We start from the raw sequence: 21,782 nt of genomic DNA on the forward strand, positions 1-21,782 counted from the left end.
TTAAATGTTCAGTTGTAGAAAGTAGGGCCATGGGATAGGGTCAGAAAGGTCAGTATGTTTGATAACTGGTTACAGAGGTGACATAACAAGCATAAGGTCCATTATAACACAGTGAAGTAGAGGTGGGAGCTAAAAGCAGACATGGACAGTGAGACGGTGTGAGGAGGTCAGGGGTGAAACACTAGATCAGGACAGGTAGAAATGGCAGGGCTGGAATTAGACACAGAGACACATTCTGATCATGGCTCAGACCTGACCTGAGACACCCAAACAGAAGATGCCATAGCAAAGTCCTGTCCAGTAGGCTATATGGGATTTCCTTTCATCAAAATCCTACACATTGAAATGTGTCCAGAGTGTGTGTCCAGTGTGTGTGTGTGTCCAGTGTGTGTGTGTGTCTCCAGTGTGTGTGAGTGTGTGTGTCCAGTGTGTGTGTGTGTGTGTGTGTGTGTCCAATGTGTGTGTCCTATGTGTGGGTGTCCAGTGTGTGTGTGTGTCCAGCGTATGTGTGTGTTTCCAGTGTGTATGTGTGTGTGTGTCCAGTGTGTATGTGTGTGGCTCCAGTGTGTGTGTGTTTGTGTGTGTCCAGTGTGTGTGAGTGTGTGAGTGTGTGTGTCCAGTGTGTGTGTGTGTCCAGTGTGTGTGTCCAGTGTGTGTGTCCAGTGTATGTGTGTGTGTCCAGTGTGTGTGAGTGTATGTGTTCAGTATGTGTGTGTGTGTCCAGTGTGTATGTGTCCTGTGTGTGTGTGTGTGTCTGGTGTGTTTGTGTCCAGTGTGTGTGAGTGTGTGTGTAAGTGTGTATGTGTGTGTGTCCAGTGTCTGTGTGTGTGTCCAGTGTGTGTGAGTGTGAGTGTCCAGTGTGTGTGTCCAGTGTGTGTGTGTGTGTCCATTGTGTGTGAGTGTGTTTGTCCAGTGTGTGTGTGTGTGTGTGTAAGTGTGTATGTGTGTGTGTCCAGTGTCTGTGTGTGTGTCCAGTGTGTGTGTGTGTGTCCAGTGTGTGTGAGTGTGTTTGTCCAGTGTGTGTGTGTGTGTTTGTCCAGTGTCCAGTGTGTGTGTCCAGTTTGTGTGTGTGTGTCCAGTGTGTGTGTGTGTGTCCAGTGTGTGTGTGTGTGTCCAGTGTGTATGAGTGTGTTTGTCCAGTGTGTGTGTGTGTGTGTCCAGTGTGTGTGTGTCCTGTGTGTGTGTGTGTCAGGTGTGTGTGTGTGTCCAGTGTGTGTGTGTGTCCAGTGTGTGTGTCCTGTGTGTGTGTGTGTCAGGTGTGTGAGTGTCCAGTGTGTATGTGTGTGTGTGTCCAGTATGTATGTGTGTGGGTCCAGTGTGAGTGTGTGTGTGTGTGTGTGTGTGTGTGTTTGTGTGTGTCCAGTGTGTGTGAGTTTGTGTGTCCAGTGTGTGTGTGTGTGTGTGTGTCCAGTGTGTGTGTGTGTCCTGTGTGTGTGTGTGTCAGGTGTGTGTGTGTGTCCAGTGTATGTGTGTGTCCAGTGTGTGTGTGTGTCCTGTGTGTGTGTGTCCTGTGTGTGTGTGTCCAGTGTGTGTGTGTGTGTCAGGTGTGTGTGTGTGTGTCCAGCGTATGTGTGTGTGTCCAGTGTGTGTGTGTGTGTTTGTGTGTGTCCAGTGTGTGTGTGTGTGTGTGTGTCCAGTGTGTGTGAGTGTGTGTGTCCAGTGTGTTTGTGTGTGTATGTGTCCAATGTGTGTGTCCTGTGTGTGTGTGTGTCAGGTGTGTGTGTCCAGTGTGTATGTGTGTGTGTGTCCAGCGTGTGTGTGTCCAGCGTATGTGTGTGTGGGTCCAGTGTGTGTGTGTTTGTGTGTGTCCAGTGTGTGTGAGTGTGTGAGTGTGTGAGTGTGTGAGTGTGTGTGTGTGTCCAGTGTGTGTGTGTGTGTGTCCTGTGTGTGTATGTGTGTGTGTCCAGTGTGTGTGTGTGTCCAGTGTGTGTGAGTGTTTGTCCTGTGTGTGTGTGTGTGTCCTGTGTGTGTGTGTGTCCTGTGTGTGTGTGTGTCCTGTGTGTGTGTGTCCTGTGTGTGTGTCAGGTGTGTGTGTGTCCAGTGTGTGTGAGTGTGTGTGTGTGTGTGTGTGTGTCCTGTGTGTGGTCCTGTGTGTGTGTGTGTGTTTGTGTGTCCTGTGTTTGTGTCCTGTGTGTGTGTCCTGTGTGTGTGTGTGTGTGTGTGTGTGTTTGTCAGGTGTGTGTGTGTGTCCAGTGTGTGTGAGTTTGTGTGTCCAGTGTGTGTGAGTGTGTGTGTCCAGTGTGTGTGAGTGTGTGTGTCCAGTGTGTGTGAGTGTGTGTGTCCAGTGTGTGTGAGTGTGTGTGTCCAGTGTGCGTGTGATTGTCCTGTGTGTGTGTCCTGTGTGTGTGTGTGTGTCCAGTGTGTATATGTGTTTCCATTGTGTATGTGTGTGTGTCCAATGTGTATGAGTGTGTGTCCTGTGTGTGTGTGTGTGTTTGTCCAGTGTGTGTGTGTGTGTCTAGTGTGTGTGTGTTCTCTGTGTGTGTGTGTGTGTCCAGTGTGTGTGTGTTCAGTGTGTGTGTGTGTGTGTCCAGTGGGTGTGTGTGTCCAGTGTGTGGGTGTGTTTGTCCAGTGTGTGTGTGTGTCCAGTGTGTGGGTGTGTTTGTCCAGTGTGTCCAGTGTGTGTGTGTGTGTGATCAGTGTGTGTGTGTCCTGTGTGTGTGTGTCCAGTGTGTATCAGTGTGTGTGTCCAGTGTGTGTGTGTGTTCAGTATGTGTGTGTGTGTGTCCAGTGTGTGTGTGTGTGTGTCCAGTATGTGTGTGTCCAGTGTGTGTGTCCAGTGTGTCAGTGTGTGTGTCCTGTGTGTGTGTGTCCAGTGTTTGTGTGTTCAGTGTGTGTGTGTGTTCCCAGTGTGTGTGTGTGTGTCCAGTGTTACCATTGTTATTATTTACAGGGACACTGAGGCGTCAACACTAACCCAAAACCCTGGATAGAGGGGCTCAGTGAATGTGGAGTGGAATGTGTTCAGGTGGGTCAGTGTGTCAGAGGAGACTCTGTAGAAGGACAGAGTGCCGGCTGGCCAGTCCAGATACACTCCTACTCTGTGGGGGCTGGAGGAGGGGACGTCTATGGTAGTGGACTTATTATTGTGACAGGCAGAGTAACTGTTGTCAGAGCAGAACAGACTCCAGGACTTGTCATTGTATCCAAACCCACAGTCATCACCCCATCCTCTCCTGCTGATTCCTTTATATGTCACTCCTATAACAGCCCCACTCCCCCTCCACTCTACCTCCCAGTAACAGCGCCCAGTCAGACCCTCTCTACACAGCACCTGTTCCCAGACCTCAAATCTCTCTGGGTGATCAGGATACGGCTGCTTCTCTCTCCTACATGTCACCTTTCTGTTCTCCTCAGACAGAGAGAGGCGTCTGTTTACTGTGTTTAGGTCCAGTGTGAGATCACAGACATCTGATGGATGAAACCAGACACAATATTAGAAATCATCATCATTCACATTAGAATGTTAACTCACTTTTCACTAATTCATTTAATGTAGATGTTTCTAGGTATCAAAAGGAGAAGTTAAGGTAACTTGAGACTTGTTAACACACACCTGTATGCATGCAAGCATGAAAACACACACAGACACACACATTGTCAAAGCAACTCTTTGTAAACTTTGGTGTCCCTGATTTGTGCTTCTGTAGAACTACAGCTGATATTTAATATGACCAAGTAAGTAATGATGGTGGTCTTTGACTTTGACTTCACTTGAATTAAGACTTATTCTTAGTCATATTCTTCACAGCAGTCAACACTCACATTTTCTAAGTCCTGGTTTCATTGTGTTCTCTCCACCATGTTCCACACTGTAGCGGTAAGCAGAAGAACAGACAGTCATTGAGGGATACACCTGAACTCACACACACACAAACAGTCAGCATATACATTTGTCCAAGTGTGTGTGTGTGTGTGTCCACTGTTTGTGTCCTGTGTGTGTTTCCAGTGTGTGTGTTTGTTTGTCCAGTGTGTGTATGTGTGTCCATTGTGTGTGTGTCCAGTGTGTGTATGTCTAGTGTTTGTGTTTGTGTGTCCAGTGTGTGTGTGTGTGTGTGTGTGTGTGTCCAGTGTGAGTAAGTCTGTGTGTTTGTGTCCTTTGTGTGTATGTGTCCAGTGTGAGTGTGTCCAGTGTTTGTGTTTGTGTGTCCAGTGTGTGTGTGTGTCTAGTGTGTGTGTGTGTGTCTAGTGTTTGTGTGTGTGTCCAGTGTATGTGTGTGTCCAGTGTATGTAAGTCTGTGTGTTTGTGTCCAGTGTGTGTTTACAGTGTGTGTGTGTGTGTGTGTGTGTGTGTGTGTGTGTGTTTGTGTGTGTGTGTGTCCAGTGTGTGTTTGTCCTTTGTGTGTGTGTGTGTCCATTGTGTGTGTGTGTATGTCTAGTGTGTGTATCTAGTGTTTATGTGTGTGTCCAGTGTATGTGTGTGTCCAGTGTTTGTTTGTGTGTTTACAGTGTGAGTAAGTCTGTGTGTTTGTGTGTGTGTCCAGTTTGTGGTTGTGTTTGTGTGTGTGTGTGTGTGTGTCCAGTGTGTGTGTGTGTGTGTGTGTTTGTCCAGTGCGTTTGTGTGTGTCCAGTGTGTGTGTTTGTGTGTCCATTGTGTGTGTGTCCAGTGTGTGTGTGTGTCTAGTGTGTGTGTGTGTGTGTGTCTAGTGTTTGTGTGTTTGTGTCCAGTGTGAGTAAGTCTGTGTGTGTCCAGTTTGTGTTTGTGTGTGTCCAGTGTGTGTCCAGTGTGTGTGTATGTCTAGTGTGTGTGTGTCCAGTGTGAGTGAGTGTGTGTCCAGCATGTGTGTGTGTCCAGTGTGTGTGTGTGTTTGTCCAGTGTGTGTGTGTGTCCAATGTGTGTGTGTGTCCAATTTGTGTGTCCAGTATGAGTGTGTGTGTCCAGTATGTGTGTTTGTCCAGTGTGTGTGTGCGTCCTTTGTGTGTATGTGTCCAGTGTGTGTGTGTGTGTGTGTGTCCAGTGTGTGTGTGTCCAGTGTGAACAAACACACTGGACAAACACACACTGGACCCCCACACACACTGGACACACACACAGTCTTTATATAACTTAGTCCAAGTGGTGGTCAGAATGTTTGTCTTAACTAGCCTGATAACTCCAACATGTCTGATATGAACATTGACATAAACCCTCTACATACTTGAGTTTCTCCAGTCTGCAGTGTGGATCCTCCAGTCCAGCAGAGAGCAGTCTGACTCCTGAGTCTCCTGGGTGATTGTAGCTCAGGTCCAGCTCTCTCAGGTGTGAGGGGTTTGACTTCAGAGCTGAGACCAGAGAAGCACAGCCTTCCTCTGTGACTAGACAGCCTGACAGCCTGCAAAGAGTCAAATCATATTAAAACCACACTGCTATTCTTTGGTGGTAAAATAGTGGCAGTATATTTTCTCAACATTTTCAGATACATCAGTGTCCTGAAACCTGCCATATCTATTCATAAATGAATGAAAGTATCATTACTAGAAATTATCATAATATTGCGTGTAGATAGAAAAATGTATAGTGCGAATATTTGAGTAGACTGACCAGAGCAGTTTAAAAAGCAGTATCAGTCAAAAGACAGACAGTGAGGTATCAGATTTAGATTATATTGAGTATACAGTCCACACCTTATCAAGTTTGACAGTGAAGCTAACATTTTAAATGTGTCTCTGTACTCCAGCATTTTGGATTTGAGATCAAATGTTTTATATGAGGTGACAGTATATAATGTCACCTTTTATTTGAGGGTATTTTCATACCTATCTCAAATCCAAATTGCTGGAGCATAGCACCAAATGTAAAACTGTAAGCTTCACTGTCCAAACACATATGGTGTGGACTATTTGTGCCTGGTAAACACATGTGGATCTGGTGAACAGTTCTCACTTGTTGACCAACTACAGGAATACTGACCTCAGAGTCTCCAGTTTACAGTGGGGATTCCCCAGTCCAGCAGAGAGCAGCTTCACTCCTGAATCCTTCAGGTCATTGTTACTCAGATCCAGCTCTCTCAGGTGTGAGGGGTTTGACTTCAGAGCTGAGACCAGAGAAGCACAGCCTTCCTCTGTGACTCCACAGCCAGACAGCCTGACAGAGAGATCATCATGATTTCACAAACACACTGTTAATTTAACACCAGTAGTGTAGAAGGACAATGGCAGATGCATTTGGTTTATTCTCTCAAACAACATATAGATTCATATTCCGTCTCCTAGAATTGTATGATCATATTGTTATACTAATGTGAATATCAATGCATTGATTCAATATGTTTTTCAATATATATTATATACATATTATAATACATATTTTTCTCTAAACTGAATATTTCTTCCTGATGATTAGTACTTAAATGTCATTTTATGTACTCACAGAGCAGCTCTGGAGGCTTTGACCACTGGCAGCAGCCTCAGAAGACCTTCCTCTGATCTCGAGTATTTCTTCAGTTCAAACACATCCAGCTCTTTTTCTGAAGTCAGCAACACAAAGACCAGAGCTGACCACTGTGCAGGTGACAGTTCTTCTTCTGAGAGACTTCCTGAGCTCAGGTAGCTTTGGATCTCCTCCACTAGAGAATGGTCATTCAGTTCATTCAGACAGTGGAACAGATTGATGCACCTCTCTGGAGAGGGATTCTCCCTGATCTTCTTCTTGATGTACTTGACTGTTTCTTTATGGCTCTGTGAGCTGCTTCTTGTCTTTGTCAGTAGACCTCGTAAGTGCTTCTGATTGGACTCCAGTGAGAGGCCCAGAAGGAAGCGGAGGAAAAGGTCCAGGTGTCCCGTCTCACTTTGTAAGGCTTTATCCACAGCACTCTTGTAGACAGCAACTTCAGGCTTTTCTCTGAACAGCGCCAAAAAGTTGCTGGACGTTAATTGAGGTTCATCCATTAGATTCTCATTGTTGTTGATGAATGAGAGGAACACATATACAGCAGCCAGAAACTCCTGAATGCTCAGATGCACGAAGCAGTACACCTTGTCCTGGTAGAGCCCACATTCCTCTTTAAAGAGCTGTGTGCACAATCCTGAGTACACTGAGGCTTCATTGACATCAATGCCAGCCTCTTTCAGGTCTTCTTCATAGAAAATCAGATTGTCCTTCACAAGCTGTTGAAAAGCCAGTTTTCCCAGTGACAGAATGCTCTCTTTATTCCAGTGTGGACCTGTCTCTTCTTTCCCAAGATACTTTTCATTCTTCTGTTTGGTATGAAACATCACAAGGTGTGAGTACATCTCAGTCAGAGTCTTTGGCATCTCTTCTCTCTTATGTTTCAGCATGTGTTCAAGGACTATTGCAGAAATCCAACAGAAGACTGGAATGTGGCACATTATGTGGAGGCTCCTTGATGTCTTTATGTGTGAGATGATTCTGCTGGCCAGGTCCTCATCACTGAATCTCTTCCTGAAATACTCCTCCTTCTGTGGGTCATTGAACCCTCGTACCTCTGTCACCTGGTCAACACACCTGAAAGGGATCTTATTGGCTGCTGCAGGTCGGGTAGTTATCCAGAGGAGAGCAGAGGGAAGCAGATTTCCCTTGATGAGATTTGTCAGCAGAACATCCACTGAGGTTGACTTTGTGACGTCACAACAGATCTTGTTCTTCTGGAAGTCTAGGGGCAGTCGGCACTCATCCAGACCATCAAAGATGAACAGAACTTTGTACTTATCGTAGTTGGAGATTCTTGATTCTTTGGTTTCCACTGAGAAGCTATTGAGAAGTTCAATCAAAGTGTGTTTTTCCCCTTTCATCAAATTCAGCTCCCGAAAAGGGAATGAAAATACAAATTGAACATCCTGATTTGCTGTTCCTTCAGCCCAGTCCAGAATGAACTTCTGCACAGAGACTGTTTTTCCAATGCCAGCGACTCCCTTTGTCAGCACAGTTCTGATACGTTTGTCTTGTCCAGCTAAAGGTTTGAAGATGTCGTTACATTTGATTGCAGTCTCTGGTCTTGCTTGTTTCCTGATTGTTGTCTCAATCTGTTTCAGCTCATGTTCATTATTGACCTCTCCTTTTCCACCCTCTGTGAGGTAGAGCTCTGTGTAGATCTTATTGAGAAGTGTTGGGTTTCCTTGTTTAGCGATCCCCTCAAATACACATTGAAACTTCTTCTTTAGATTATATTTGAGTTCACGTTGGCAAATCACAGCAAGCTCATCTGAATGAAGAAATAACACAGAGGATATTAATATTACATCAGTTTTAATGCCTACAGGATTGTATTACTGTGTTATAACGTTTAAATTATAATTTATTCTCTTAACTGTCTGTATAAATCTGTAAATGTTTTCATAATGCATTACACACTGGTGTGACTGATTTATATCATTATTGGTATTACTGATGGTATCATTAATGTTGTCGATCTCTCTCTCTCTCTCTCTCTCTCTCTCTCTCTCTCTCTCTCTCTCTCTCTCTCTCTCTGTCTCTTTCTGTCTCTCCTCTTCTCTCTGTCTAAATTAATCAACACAACACATCCCTGCTGCTACTTGATGAGGTCACTAGGTGTTGTGTTAAGGCTGCTACAATATCATTGAGTTACACAGCTACTTTAGCTGTACTTTAGCTACAGCTTTTAAATGTTTGTTATAAAACAGCATTCAACATGAGGCAGACAGCTCTTACTTTTCTCCAGTGTGTCAGCAAGCTCCTTCTGGTTCATTTTCCTCAGGACGTGCAGTGTGATCTTCAGAGCCCCCTCTCTGGCAGTGCTCTCCTGCTTCTCATCTTCAGCATCCACCACTTCCTTATACTGCTTCTGACTCTCAAAGCCTTCTGGGAGTTCTGGACTAAGAATCCTCTTGAACATCTTCAGCTGGTTCTTCACAAATGTCATAATATTCTCTTCAAGCAACTGAAATAAATCAAGTAAATCAGTTAAGCAAGAGACTAAATGCTTTCTCATTAACACATTAATGAATGACTGACAGATCAACTTTACTTGAGGTAAACAAAAACAAATGTAAATAACAGACCACATACACTGAATATGGAGGCCAGGTCTGTTTGATGACTCTGGGAAGTCTGACCACTGAGAATCTCTGACTCTGATCTCTCCTGTTGGTTTCTGGGGACAAAACATGAAGGAATGCACACAAACTCACTGACAGGCACACACAACCAAAATAAATGGGAAAATGGGAGAGGAGAAATGACTAGGGACAGTGTTGTTTAACTCACTGACCATGACCCATGAGTTTTTCTTACCTTTGTTCAGTAGAAAAGTCTCCCTCTCTAAACCATATAGGTTGAATCATAGACCAGTCACTCTTCATGGACACACAGCTGGGTACAGGGGAGGCTGGTCTCTCCTGCTTGATTGGACTTCAACACAACAGAGACAAACATTACATCTCTCATCTACTTTGAGCTCAGATGGGGAAACAGAGGAAGAGTTTCATTTCAAAACTCTATACACTGAGGGAAAAAAGTATTTTTGTACGTTTGCCCACTGACAAAGACATAATAATAAAATAATAATATGCCATTTAGCAGACGCTTTTATCCAAAGCGACTTACAGTCATGCGTGCATACATTTTTGTTTTGTGTATGGGTGGTCCCGGGGATCGAACCCACTACCTTGGCGTTACAAGCGTCGTGCTCTACCAGCTCTACCAGCTGAGCTACAGAGGACCAGTCTATAATTTTAATGGTAGGTTTATTTGAACAGTGAGAGACAGAATAACAACAAAAAACTCCAGAAAAAGGCATGTCAAAAATGTTATCAATTGATTTGCATTTTAATGAGGGAAATAAGTATTTGACCCCTCTGCAAAACTTGACTTGGTACTTGGTGGAAAAACCCTTGTTGGCAATCACAGAGGTCAGACGTTTCTTGTAGTTGGCCACCAGGTTTGCAAAAATCTCAGAAGGGATTTTGTCCCACTCCTCTTTGCAGTTCTTCTCCAAGTCATTAAGGTTTCGAGCCTGACGTTTGGCAACTTGAACATTCAGCTCCCTCCACAGATTTTCTATGGGATTAAGGTCTGGACACTGGCTAGGCCACTCCAGGACCTTAATGTGCTTCTTCTTGACTCACTCCTTGGCCGTGTGTTTTGTGTCATTGTCATGCTGGAATACCCATCCACGACCCATTTTCAATGCCCTGGCTGAGGGAAGGAGGTTCTCACCCAAGATTTGACGGTACATGGCCCCGTCCATCATCCCTCTGATGCGGTGAAGTTGTCCTGTCCCCTTAGCAGAAAAACACCCCCAAAGCATAATGTTTCCACCTCCATGTTTGACATTGGGGATGGTGTTCTTGGGGTCATAGGCAGCATTCCTCTTCCACACGGCGAGTTGAGTTGATGCCAAAAAGCTCCATTTTGGTCTCATCTGAGCATAACACTTTCACCCAGTTCTCCTCTGAATCATTCAGATGTTCATTGGCAGACTTCAGACGGGCCTGTATATGTGCTTTCTTGAGCAGGGGGACCTTGTGGGCGCTGCAGGATTTCAGTCCTTCACGGCGTAGTCTGTTACCAATTGTTTTCTTGGTGACTATGGTCCCAGCTGCCTTGAGATCATTGACAAGAACCTCCCGTGTAGTTCTGGGCTGATTCCTCACCGTTCTCATGATCATTGCAACTCCACGAGGTGAGATCTTGCATGGAGCCCCAGGCCGAGGGAGATTGACAGTTCTTTTGTGTTTCTTCCATTTGCGAATAATCGCACCAACTGTTGTCACCTTCTCACCAAGCTGCTTGGTGATGGTCTTGTATCCCATTCCAGCCTTGTGTAGGTCTACAATCTTGTCCCTGACATCCTTGGAGAGCTCTTTGGTCTTGCCCATGGTGGAGAGTTTGGAATCTGATTGATTGATTGCTTCTGTGGACAGGTGTCTTTTATACTGGTAACAAGCTGAGATTAGGAGCACTCCCTTTAAGAGTGTGCTCCTAATCTCAGCTCGTTACCGGTATAAAAGACACCTGGGAGCCAGAAATCTTTCTGATTGAGAGGTGGTCAAGTATTTATTTCCCTCATTGAAATGCAAATCATTTTATAACATTTTTGACATGCGTGTTTCTGGATTTGTTTGTTTTTATTCTGTCTCTCTGTTAAAATAAACCTACCATTAAAATTATAGACTGATCATTTCTTTGTCAGTGGGCAAACATACAAAATCAGCAGGGGATCAAATACTTTTTTCCCTCACTGTATATTCCATGTTCAATATTTTGAGTTCTATTTTGCTACTTGTAGGCTACTGTCTGTAATTTGTCTCAATATATTTCATGATGTGTAGCCTAACATGTGCCCAATGATGTGCCAAATCTTTGATTTAGTGCATTTTTATTGTGTAAGCATTAGAATAAACTACCTCAATATTTGCAGCCGTAGGTAGTAATATCTTTCTAGAAGCTGATCCGTGGTCAGTATTGTGAAATAATTATAATGTTATGGAAAGATTTGAATGGACAAAACTGATCCGAGAGCAGCGCTCCCCTTCTTTCGATCCTATCAGTATCGATACATGCTCCACCGGACGTGATACCTTGTCATGCTGCTGATCCAGTTTCTACTGGTCTGCCTGCGGATCTGGAACTCTGACCTGTTCACCAGACGTGCGATCTTGTCCCGAACCTTCTGTTTCGACCCCCTCTCTCTCTCTCTCTCTCTCTCCCTCTCCTTCTCTCTCTCTACAACACCTGCTGTCTCGAGCTCTGAATGCTCGGCTATGAACAGCCAACTGACATTTACTCCTGAGGTGCTGACCTGTTGCAACCTCTATAACCACAGTGATTATTATTTGACCCTGCTAGTCATCTATGAACATTTTAAAATCTTGAAGAACGATCTGAACTTAACGGCCATATCCTCTTATAATCTCCTCCCAGCACAGCCAGAAGAGGACTGGCCTCCCCTCAGAGCCTGGTTCCTCTTCCTAGGTTCCTGCCTTTCTATTGAATTTTTCCTAACCACCGTGCTTCTAAATCTGCATTGCTTGCTCTTTGGGGTTTTAGACTGGGTTTCTATACAAGCACTTTGTGACAACTGCTGATGTAAAAAATGGCTTCTGGGAACGCATATGAAGCACTGCTAACGCAAGAGGAACGACTGAAAAAGCATTTCACAGATTAATGTGAAGTAATATAATGATGATTCATGTTTATTATTACCTCTTTTTATGCTCATGTTTTGAAATTATACTTAATTACAATAACAATTATCAATAAGCCTGAACATTAATTTAGTTAACTCTGGTCGAGAAAAACATATTTTCCTAGTACATTCAATTTCAGATTCATCAACCAGCAGCGAGCACTCTGCCTTCTAGCACAAGCGAGGGGCATGTTGAGGTACATTTGCTAACCGGGAGGGTTGCATGATGTAATTTATTGGCGGGCTGGAAGACGCACTCTTGTCTTATCTATTCCGAGGTTGTTTATTTATTTGTTTTGTTTGTTTAGATTATTTTTTATAATGCATGTAGGCACATCTGACTAGTCACTATTTTGTTGCTCTTCCAAAAGCAACACAGGCCTAATACGAGATATATAGCTAACTAAAGTAATGAGTGACCATTTTAGAAAATCATGGGACATATAGTCTTTGGTTGCATCCTATTTTATGTCAATCATATTGCTGCTTGTAGCCTGTAACTGATGCTTCATGGTCTTATGCTGCCATCTATTGGAAATATTTAGCAATTCAAAGTTATTAATTCACGTACAGACATTGGTGAGGCAGCTGAGAATAAAGTGTATTTTTCTTGTTAATTCCTTAGATCAGTCTCAAACCTGTCCCACGCCAATTGCTGGACTTTCACATAGAGGTTACTAGGACACCCAGTACAAACCACATTTGAAAAATAAAACGAATGTTTATCAAGTGTTCTGCCTTGCAATAATATATATATAAATATATAATAAAATAACAACAAAATAATCAAAACGCTATTTAATACTTTAACTGTATTTACTAAGATAATATTATTACTAAAATAGTTTCTAAAAGTGTTCTAGGCTACCCTACCCTAGAATTAGGGGTTAGGGTTAAGGCTAAAATAGGTTATAAGTAGGGTAAGAATTTTTGTATAGCACTTTGTGACATCTGCCGGTGTAAAAAGGGCTTTATAAATACATTTGATTGATTGTTAGGTTTAGGGTTTATATGGCAAAAAACATTATGGGTTTATGGCACTCTTGCTCCTCCTTGTGGCCGTATGTGGGTACTACATACCTCATTAATGACACCTGCTAGGCTCATAATCTGAGGAAGCAACTGCATCAGATCTACAAATCAATTAGCTAGACCACCCGATTAGACAACAATCACCCCATTATATCCATTTGGTTTGCAACTCAGTGAACCTGCGCAGCATTCGCTCAATTTGATGCCTAAGAACGAAGATTCCGATGCATATCAAATTACCCAGCAGCCATTTAGAAACAACAAGTCGTCAATAAAAAATGTTATTTTAAAATGTTGTTTAGGACTATGAACATGGAAAAAAGGATTAGCCTATGGATTATGAAAACAACAAAAATAAATGGGAAAATGGGAGAGGAGAAATGACTAGAGACAGTGTTGTTTATCTCACTGACCATGACCCATGAGTTCTTCTTACCTTTGTTCAGTAGAAAAGGCTCCCTTTCTAAACTTTATAGGACGACCCATAGACCGGTCACTCTTCATGGACACACAGCTGGGTACAGGGGAGGCTAGTCTGTCCTGCTTGATTGGGCTTCAACACAACAGAGACAAACATTACGTCTCTCATCTACTCTGAGCTCAGATGGGGAAACATAAGAAGAGTTTCATTACAAAACGCTATATATCAATTTTCTTAAATGTTCCTAAATTAGCTTTTATTGTTTTAAGAAATTATGAAAGAGATTGGTGAGTTTTTTCAGTATCTAATCATGGTATGCGATGGTTCAATGACAGCCATGTATTTGTTTAAAATCTATCACTTGATGGTTTCATTTCAGAGAGACAAATAATCATGTTTTTTGCACAATGCTATATATCTGCCTCACTCTCAGAGAAATAAGTAGTACTGCTAGGTTTTACACAGTAATAATATATAGCTGCCTCACTCTCAGAGAATTAAGTAGCACTGCTAGGTTTTACACAGTCAAATGTGACGGACCGACTCGATTCGGTCTCATGTAGCAACATTTGAAACTGTGTTTTTTACATTGGATAAAAGTAGAGACTCAGCTAGAAAAAGGTATATCATACACTACAGTTGAGGAACAATGGGAAAGTAATTCTGCTTTGAAAGATGATAAACTTGTAACCTCACTTTTGAGATAGTGGCCTTTGAATGTTTTGGTTCACCTACTGGAGAGCTCTTCTTTATTTACAGTGGTATTACTTTGGCAGATAATGTCACCCATCTAAATAAATCGTTAAAAAAAAAAATATATATATATATATATATATATATATTGTTAACTAAATATCTTCTGTTTTTGGTTTATGCCAGTTTCATTGTTTGTTATGCTATAAATTGTTATTTTATGGTTGTAAGTGGTAAAATGAACTAGAACATTTCATATTTTGTAATTCTGAGTAATTACTACTAGTAAGGATATACTTTATTCAGATGAATGAACTAATTTAGTCACCTCTGGTCGAGAAAAACGTATTTTCCTAGTACATCCATTGTCAAATTCATCAACCAGCAGCAAGCCACTCTGCCTTCTCGCGCAAGCGAGGGGCATGCTGAGGTAAATTTGCTAACCGTGAGGGTTGCATGATGTAATTTATTGGCGGGCTGGAAGACGCACTCTGTTCTTTTCTATTCCGAGGTTGTTTAATCGCAATATTAGATATTAAGATGATATTTTTAAATAGTGCATTTATACTAGGGTTGAGGTTAGCACATCTGACTAGTGATTATTTACCCGGGGTTCAACACCTGCTATAGTCACTATTTAATTGCTTTTCCAAAAGCAACACAGGCCTAATACGAGATACATAGCTAACTAAAGTAATGAGTGACCATTTTAGAAAATCATGGGACATATAGTCTTTGGTTGCATGCTATTGTATGTCAATCATATTGCTGCTTGCAGCCTATAACTGATGCTTCGTGGTCTTATGCTGCCATCTATTAGAAATATTTAACAATTAAAAGTGAAGAATTCACGTACAGACATTGGTGAGGCAGCTGAGAAATAAAGTGTATTTTTCTTGTTAATTCATTACATCAGTCTCAAACTTGCCCCACCTGCCCCACGCCAATTGCTGGACTTTCACATAGAGGTTACTAGGTCACCCAGTTCAAACCACATTTGAAAAATATAACTAATGTGGCTTGTTTATCAAGTGTTCTGTCTTGCAATAATAAATATCATAAAATAACTAATGACAAAAAAAAACAGCAAAACGCTTAGACAGGTTTTGATTAACAAAATAATCAAAATGCTATTTCGTACTATAATTGTATTTACTAAGATAATATTAGTATGTCATGCAATAAAATGCAAATTAATTACTTAAAAATCATACAATGTGATTTTCTGGATTTTTGTTTTAGATTCCATCTCTCACAGTTGAAGTGTACCTATGATAAAAATTACAGACCTCTACATGCTTTGTAAGTAGGAAAACCTGCAAAATTGGCAGTGTATCAAATACTTGTTCTCCCCACTGTACGTATTGTTAGAGTTTCTGTATAGCACTTTGTGACATCTGCTGATGTAAAAAGGGCTTTATAAATACATTTGATTGATTGATTGATTGATTGATTGATAGGTTTTGGGGTTTTAAGGCAAAAAACAGTATGGGTTTATATATCTCTTGCGCCTCCCTGTGGCCGTCTGTGGGTACTACATACCTCATTAATGACACCTGCTAGGCTCATAATCTGAGGTAGCAACTGCATCAGATCTACAAATCAATTAGCTAGACCACCCGATTAGACAACAATCACCCCATTATATCCATTTGGTTTGCAACTCAGTGAACCTGCGCAGCATTCGCTCAATTTGATGCTTATGAACGAAGATTCCGATTCATATAAAATTACCCAGCAGCCATTTAGAAACAACAAGTCGTCAATAAAAATTGTTATTTTTAAATGTTGTTTAGGACTATGAAAATGGAAAAAAGGATTAGCCTATGGATTATGAAAACAACAAAAATAAATGGGAAAATGGGAGAGGAGAAATGACTAGAGACAGTGTTGTTTATCTCACTGACCATGACCCATGAGTTCTTCTTACCTTTGTTCAGTAGAAAAGGCTCCCTTTCTAAACTTTATAGGACGACCCATAGACCGGTCACTCTTCATGGACACACAGCTGGGTACAGGGGAGGCTAGTCTGTCCTGCTTGATTGGGCTTCAACACAACAGAGACAAACATTACGTCTCTCATCTACTCTGAGCTCAGATGGGGAAACATAAGAAGAGTTTCATTACAAAACGCTATATATCAATTTTCTTAAATGTTCCTAAATTAGCTTTTATTGTTTTAAGAAATTATGAAAGAGATTGGTGAGTTTTTTCAGTATCTAATCATGGTATGCAATGGTTCAATGACAGCCATGTATTTGTTTAAAATCTATCACTTGATGGTTTCATTTCAGAGAGACAAATAATCATGTTTTTTGCACAATGCTATATATCTGCCTCACTCTCAGAGAAATAAGTAGTACTGCTAGGTTTTACACAGTAATAATATATAGCTGCCTCACTCTCAGAGAATTAAGTAGCACTGCTAGGTTTTACACAGTCAAATGTGACGGACCGACTCGATTCGGTCTCATGTAGCAACATTTGAAACTGTGTTTTTTACATTGGATAAAAGTAGAGACTCAGCTAGAAAAAGGTATATCATACACTACAGTTGAGGAACAATGGGAAAGTCATTCTGCTTTGAAAGATGATAAACGTGTAACCTCACTTTTGAGATAGTGGCCTTTGAATGTTTTGGTTCACCTACTGGAGAGCTCTTCTTTATTTACAGTGGTATTACTTTGGCAGATAATGTCACCCATCTAAATAAATCGTTAAAAAAAATATATATATATATATATATATATATATATATTGTTAACTAAATATCTTGTGTTTTTGGTTTATGCCAGTTTCATTGTTTGTTATGCTATAAATTGTTATTTTATGGTTGTAAGTGGTAAAATGAACTAGAAAATTTCATATTTTGTAATTCTGAGTAATTACTACTAGTAAGGATATACTTTATTCAGATGAATGAACTAATTTAGTCACCTCTGGTCGAGAAAAGCGTATTTTCCTAGTACATCCATTGTCAAATTCATCAACCAGCAGCAAGCCACTCTGCCTTCTCGCGCAAGCGAGGGGCATGCTGAGGTAAATTTGCTAACCGTGAGGGTTGCATGATGTAATTTATTGGCGGGCTGGAAGACGCACTCTGTTCTTTTCTATTCCGAGGTTGTTTAATCGCAATATTAGATATTAAGATGATATTTTTAAATAGTGCATTTATACTAGGGTTGAGGTTAGCACATCTGACTAGTGATTATTTACCCGGGGTTCAACACCTGCTATAGTCACTATTTAATTGCTTTTCCAAAAGCAACACAGGCCTAATACGAGATACATAGCTAACTAAAGTAATGAGTGACCATTTTAGAAAATCATGGGACATATAGTCTTTGGTTGCATGCTATTGTATGTCAATCATATTGCTGCTTGCAGCCTATAACTGATGCTTCGTGGTCTTATGCTGCCATCTATTAGAAATATTTAACAATTAAAAGTGAAGAATTCACGTACAGACATTGGTGAGGCAGCTGAGAAATAAAGTGTATTTTTCTTGTTAATTCATTACATCAGTCTCAAACTTGCCCCACCTGCCCCACGCCAATTGCTGGACTTTCACATAGAGGTTACTAGGTCACCCAGTTCAAACCACATTTGAAAAATATAACTAATGTGGCTTGTTTATCAAGTGTTCTGTCTTGCAATAATAAATATCATAAAATAACTAATGACAAAAAAAAACAGCAAAACGCTTAGACAGGTTTTGATTAACAAAATAATCAAAATGCTATTTCGTACTATAATTGTATTTACTAAGATAATATTAGTATGTCATGCAATAAAATGCAAATTAATTACTTAAAAATCATACAATGTGATTTTCTGGATTTTTGTTTTAGATTCCGTCTCTCACAGTTGAAGTGTACCTATGATAAAAATTACAGACCTCTACATGCTTTGTAAGTAGGAAAACCTGCAAAATTGGCAGTGTATCAAATACTTGTTCTCCCCACTGTACGTATTGTTAGAGTTTCTGTATAGCACTTTGTGACATCTGCTGATGTAAAAAGGGCTTTATAAATACATTTGATTGATTGATTGATTGATTGATTGATAGGTTTTGGGGTTTTAAGGCAAAAAACAGTATGGGTTTATATATCTCTTGCGCCTCCCTGTGGCCGTCTGTGGGTACTACATACCTCATTAATGACACCTGCTAGGCTCATAATCTGAGGTAGCAACTGCATCAGATCTACAAATCAATTAGCTAGACCACCCGATTAGACAACAATCACCCCATTATATCCATTTGGTTTGCAACTCAGTGAACCTGCGCAGCATTCGCTCAATTTGATGCTTAAGAACGAAGATTCCGATTCATATAAAATTACCCAGCAGCCATTTAGAAACAACAAGTCGTCAATAAAAATTGTTATTTTTAAATGTTGTTTAGGACTATGAAAATGGAAAAAAGGATTAGCCTATGGATTATGAAAACAACAAAAATAAATGGGAAAATGGGAGAGGAGAAATGACTAGAGACAGTGTTGTTTAACTCACTGACCATGACCCATGAGTTCTTCTTACCTTTGTTCAGTAGAAAAGGCTCCCTTTCTAAACGTTATAGGACGACCCATAGACCCGTCACTCTTCGTGGACACACAGCTGGGTACAGGGGAGGCTCGTCTGTCCTGCTTGATTGGGCTTCAACACAACAGAGACAAACATTACGTCTCTCTTCTACTCTGAGCTCAGATGGGGAAACATAAGAAGAGTTTCATTACAAAACGATATATATCAATTTTCAGAAATGTTCCTAAATTAGCTTTTATTGTTTTAAGAAATTATGAAAGAGATTGGTGTGTTTTTTCAGTAGCTAATCATGGTATGCGATGGTTCAATGACAGCCATGTATTTGTTTAAAATCTATCACTTGATGGTTTCATTTCAGAGAGACAAATAATCATGTTTTTTGCACAATGCTATATATCTGCCTCACTCTCAGAGAAATAAGTAGTACTGCTAGGTTTTACACAGTAATAATATATAAGCTGCCTCACTCTCAGAGAATTAAGTAGCACTGCTAGGTTTTACACAGTCAAATGTGACCGACCGACTCGATTCGGTCTCATGTAGCAACATTTGAAACTGTGTTTATTTCATTGGATAAAAGTAGAGACTCAGCTAGAAAAAGGTATATCATACACTACAGTTGAGGAACAATGGGAAAGTAATTCTGCTTTGAAAGATGATAAACTTGTAACCTCACTTTTGAGATAGTGGCCTTTGAATGTTTTGGTTCACCTACTGGAGAGCTCTTCTTTATCTACAGTGGTATTACTTTGGCAGATAATGTCACCCATCTAAATAAATCGTTAATATATATATATATATATATATATATATATATATATATATATATATATATATATATATATATATATTGTTAACTAAATATCTTGTGTTTTTGGTTTATGTCAGTTTCATTGTTTGTTATGCAATAAATTGTTATTTTATGGTTGTAAGTGGTAAAATGAACTAGAAAATGTCATATTTTGTAATTCTGAGTAATTACTACTAGTAAGGATATACTTTATTCAGATGAATGAACTAATTTAGTCACCTCTGGTCGATAAAAACGTATTTTCCTAGTACATCCATTGTCAAATTCATCAACCAGCAGCAAGCCACTCTGCCTTCTCGCGCAAGCGAGGGGCATGTTGAGGTAAATTTGCTAACTGTGAGGGTTGCATGATGTAATTTATTGGCGGGCTGGAAGACGCACTCTGTTCTTTTCTATTCCGAGGTTGTTTAATCGCAATATTAGATATTAAGATGATATTTTTACTAGGGTTGAGGTTAGCACATCTGACTAGTGATTATTTAACCGGGGTTCAACACCTGCTATAGTCACTATTTAATTGCTTTTCCAAAAGCAACACAGGCCTAATACGAGATATATACTGTAGCTAACTAAAGTAAAGAGTGACCATTTTAGAAAATCATGGAACATATAGTCTTTGGTTGCATGCTATTTTATGTCAATCATATTGCTGCTTGCAGCCTATAACTGATGCTTCGTGGTCTTATGCTTCCATCTATTGGAAATATTTAACAATTAAAAGTGATGAATTCACGTACAGACATTGGTGAGGCAGCTGAGAAATAAAGTGTATTTTTCTTGTTAATTCATTACATCAGTCTCAAACTTGCCCCACCTGCCCCACGCCAATTGCTGGACTTTCACATAGAGGTTACTAGGTCACCCAGTTCAAACCACATTTGAAAAATATAACTAATGTGGCTTGTTTATCAAGTGTTCTGTCTTGCAATAATAAATATCATAAAATAACTAATGACAAAAAAAAACAGCAAAACGCTTAGACAGGTTTTGATTGACAAAATAATCAAAATGCTATTTCGTACTATAATTGTATTTACTGAGATAATATTAGTATGTCATGCAATAAAATGCAAATTAATTACTTAAAAATCATACAATGTGATTTTCAGGATTTTTGTTTTAGATTCCGTCTCTCACAGTTGAAGTGTACCTATGATAAAAATTACAGACCTCTACATGCTTTGTAAGTAGGAAAACCTGCAAAATTGGCAGTGTATCAAATACTTGTTCTCCCCACTGTACGTATGGTTAGAGTTTCTGTATAGCACTTTGTGACATCTGCTGATGTAAAAAGGGCTTTATAAATACATTTGATTGATTGATTGATAGGTTTTGGGGTTTTAAGGCAAAAAACAGTATGGGTTTATATCTCTCTTGCGCCTCCCTGTGGCCGTCTGTGGGTACTTCATACCTCATTAATGACACCTGCTAGGCTCATAATCTGAGGTAGCAACTGCATCAGATCTACAAATCAATTAGCTAGACCACCCGATTAGACAACAATCACCCCATTATATCCATTTGGTTTGCAACTCAGTGAACCTGCGCAGCATTCGCTCAATTTGATGCCTAAGAACGAAGATTCAGATGAATATCAAATTACCCAGCAGCCATTTAGAAACAACAAGTCGTCAATAAAAAGGGTTATTTTTAAACGTTGTTTATGACTATGAAAATTGAAAAAATTATTAGCCTATGGATTTTGAAAACAACAAAAAGAAATGGGAAAATGGGAGAGGAGAAATGACTAGAGACAGTGTTGTTTAACTCACTGACCATGACCCATGAGTTCTTCTTACCTTTGTTCAGTAGAAAAGGCTCCCTTTCTAAAATTTATAGGACGACCAATAGACCAGTCACTCTTCATGGACACACAGCTGGGTACAGGGGAGGCTGGTCTCTCCTGCTTGATTGGGCTTAAACACAACAGAGACAAACATTATGTCTCTCATCTACTCTGAGCTCAGATGGGGAAACATAAGAAGAGTTTCATTACAAAACGATATATATCAATTTTCAGAAATGTTCCTAAATTAGCTTTTATTGTTTTAAGAAATTATGAAAGAGATTGGTGTGTTTTTTCAGTAGCTAATCATGGTATGCGATGGTTCAATGACAGCCATGTATTTGTTTAAAATCTATCACTTGATGGTTTCATTTCAGAGAGACAAATAATCATGTTTTTTACACAATG

The 21,782-nt window shown here is 40.4% G+C and overlaps 1 protein-coding gene across 1 annotated transcript; it reads right to left on the reverse strand.

Moving 5' to 3' along the window:
- Positions 1-2,662: 2,662 nt before the first annotated feature.
- On the reverse strand, positions 2,663-21,499 carry LOC311119150 (NLR family CARD domain-containing protein 3-like). The gene is made up of 12 exons (XM_084193894.1): positions 21,388-21,499; positions 18,772-18,888; positions 16,163-16,279; positions 13,555-13,671; positions 9,191-9,307; positions 8,966-9,050; positions 8,609-8,837; positions 6,350-8,141; positions 5,891-6,064; positions 5,139-5,312; positions 3,766-3,812; positions 2,663-3,411 (listed from the first exon to the last, which is right to left on the reverse strand). The coding sequence occupies exons 1-12, from the start codon at positions 21,453-21,455 to the stop codon at positions 2,888-2,890; spliced, it is 3,561 nt and encodes a 1,186-aa protein (XP_084050020.1). The 5' UTR covers positions 21,456-21,499; the 3' UTR covers positions 2,663-2,887.
- Positions 21,500-21,782: the final 283 nt, after the last annotated feature.

This window comes from Coregonus lavaretus, assembly GCF_964263955.1.
Source record: "Coregonus lavaretus genome assembly, contig: HAP1_SCAFFOLD_353, whole genome shotgun sequence".
Classification (NCBI taxonomy): Eukaryota; Metazoa; Chordata; class Actinopteri; order Salmoniformes; family Salmonidae; genus Coregonus; species Coregonus lavaretus.

Excerpts from the sequence above, each read along its gene's own strand:
- LOC311119150 (XM_084193894.1), bottom strand. The coding sequence starts at position 21,455 with ATGAAGAGTGACTGGTCTATTGGTCGTCCTATAAATTTTAGAAAGGGA. Across the intron at positions 9,308-13,554 it reads GCCTTTTCTACTGAACAAAG|TCCAATCAAGCAGGAGAGAC; the intron begins GTAAGAAGAACT and ends GTTGTGTTGAAG. Across the intron at positions 6,065-6,349 it reads AAAGCCTCCAGAGCTGCTCT|GCTGTCTGGCTGTGGAGTCA; the intron begins GTGAGTACATAA and ends TCTCTCTGTCAG.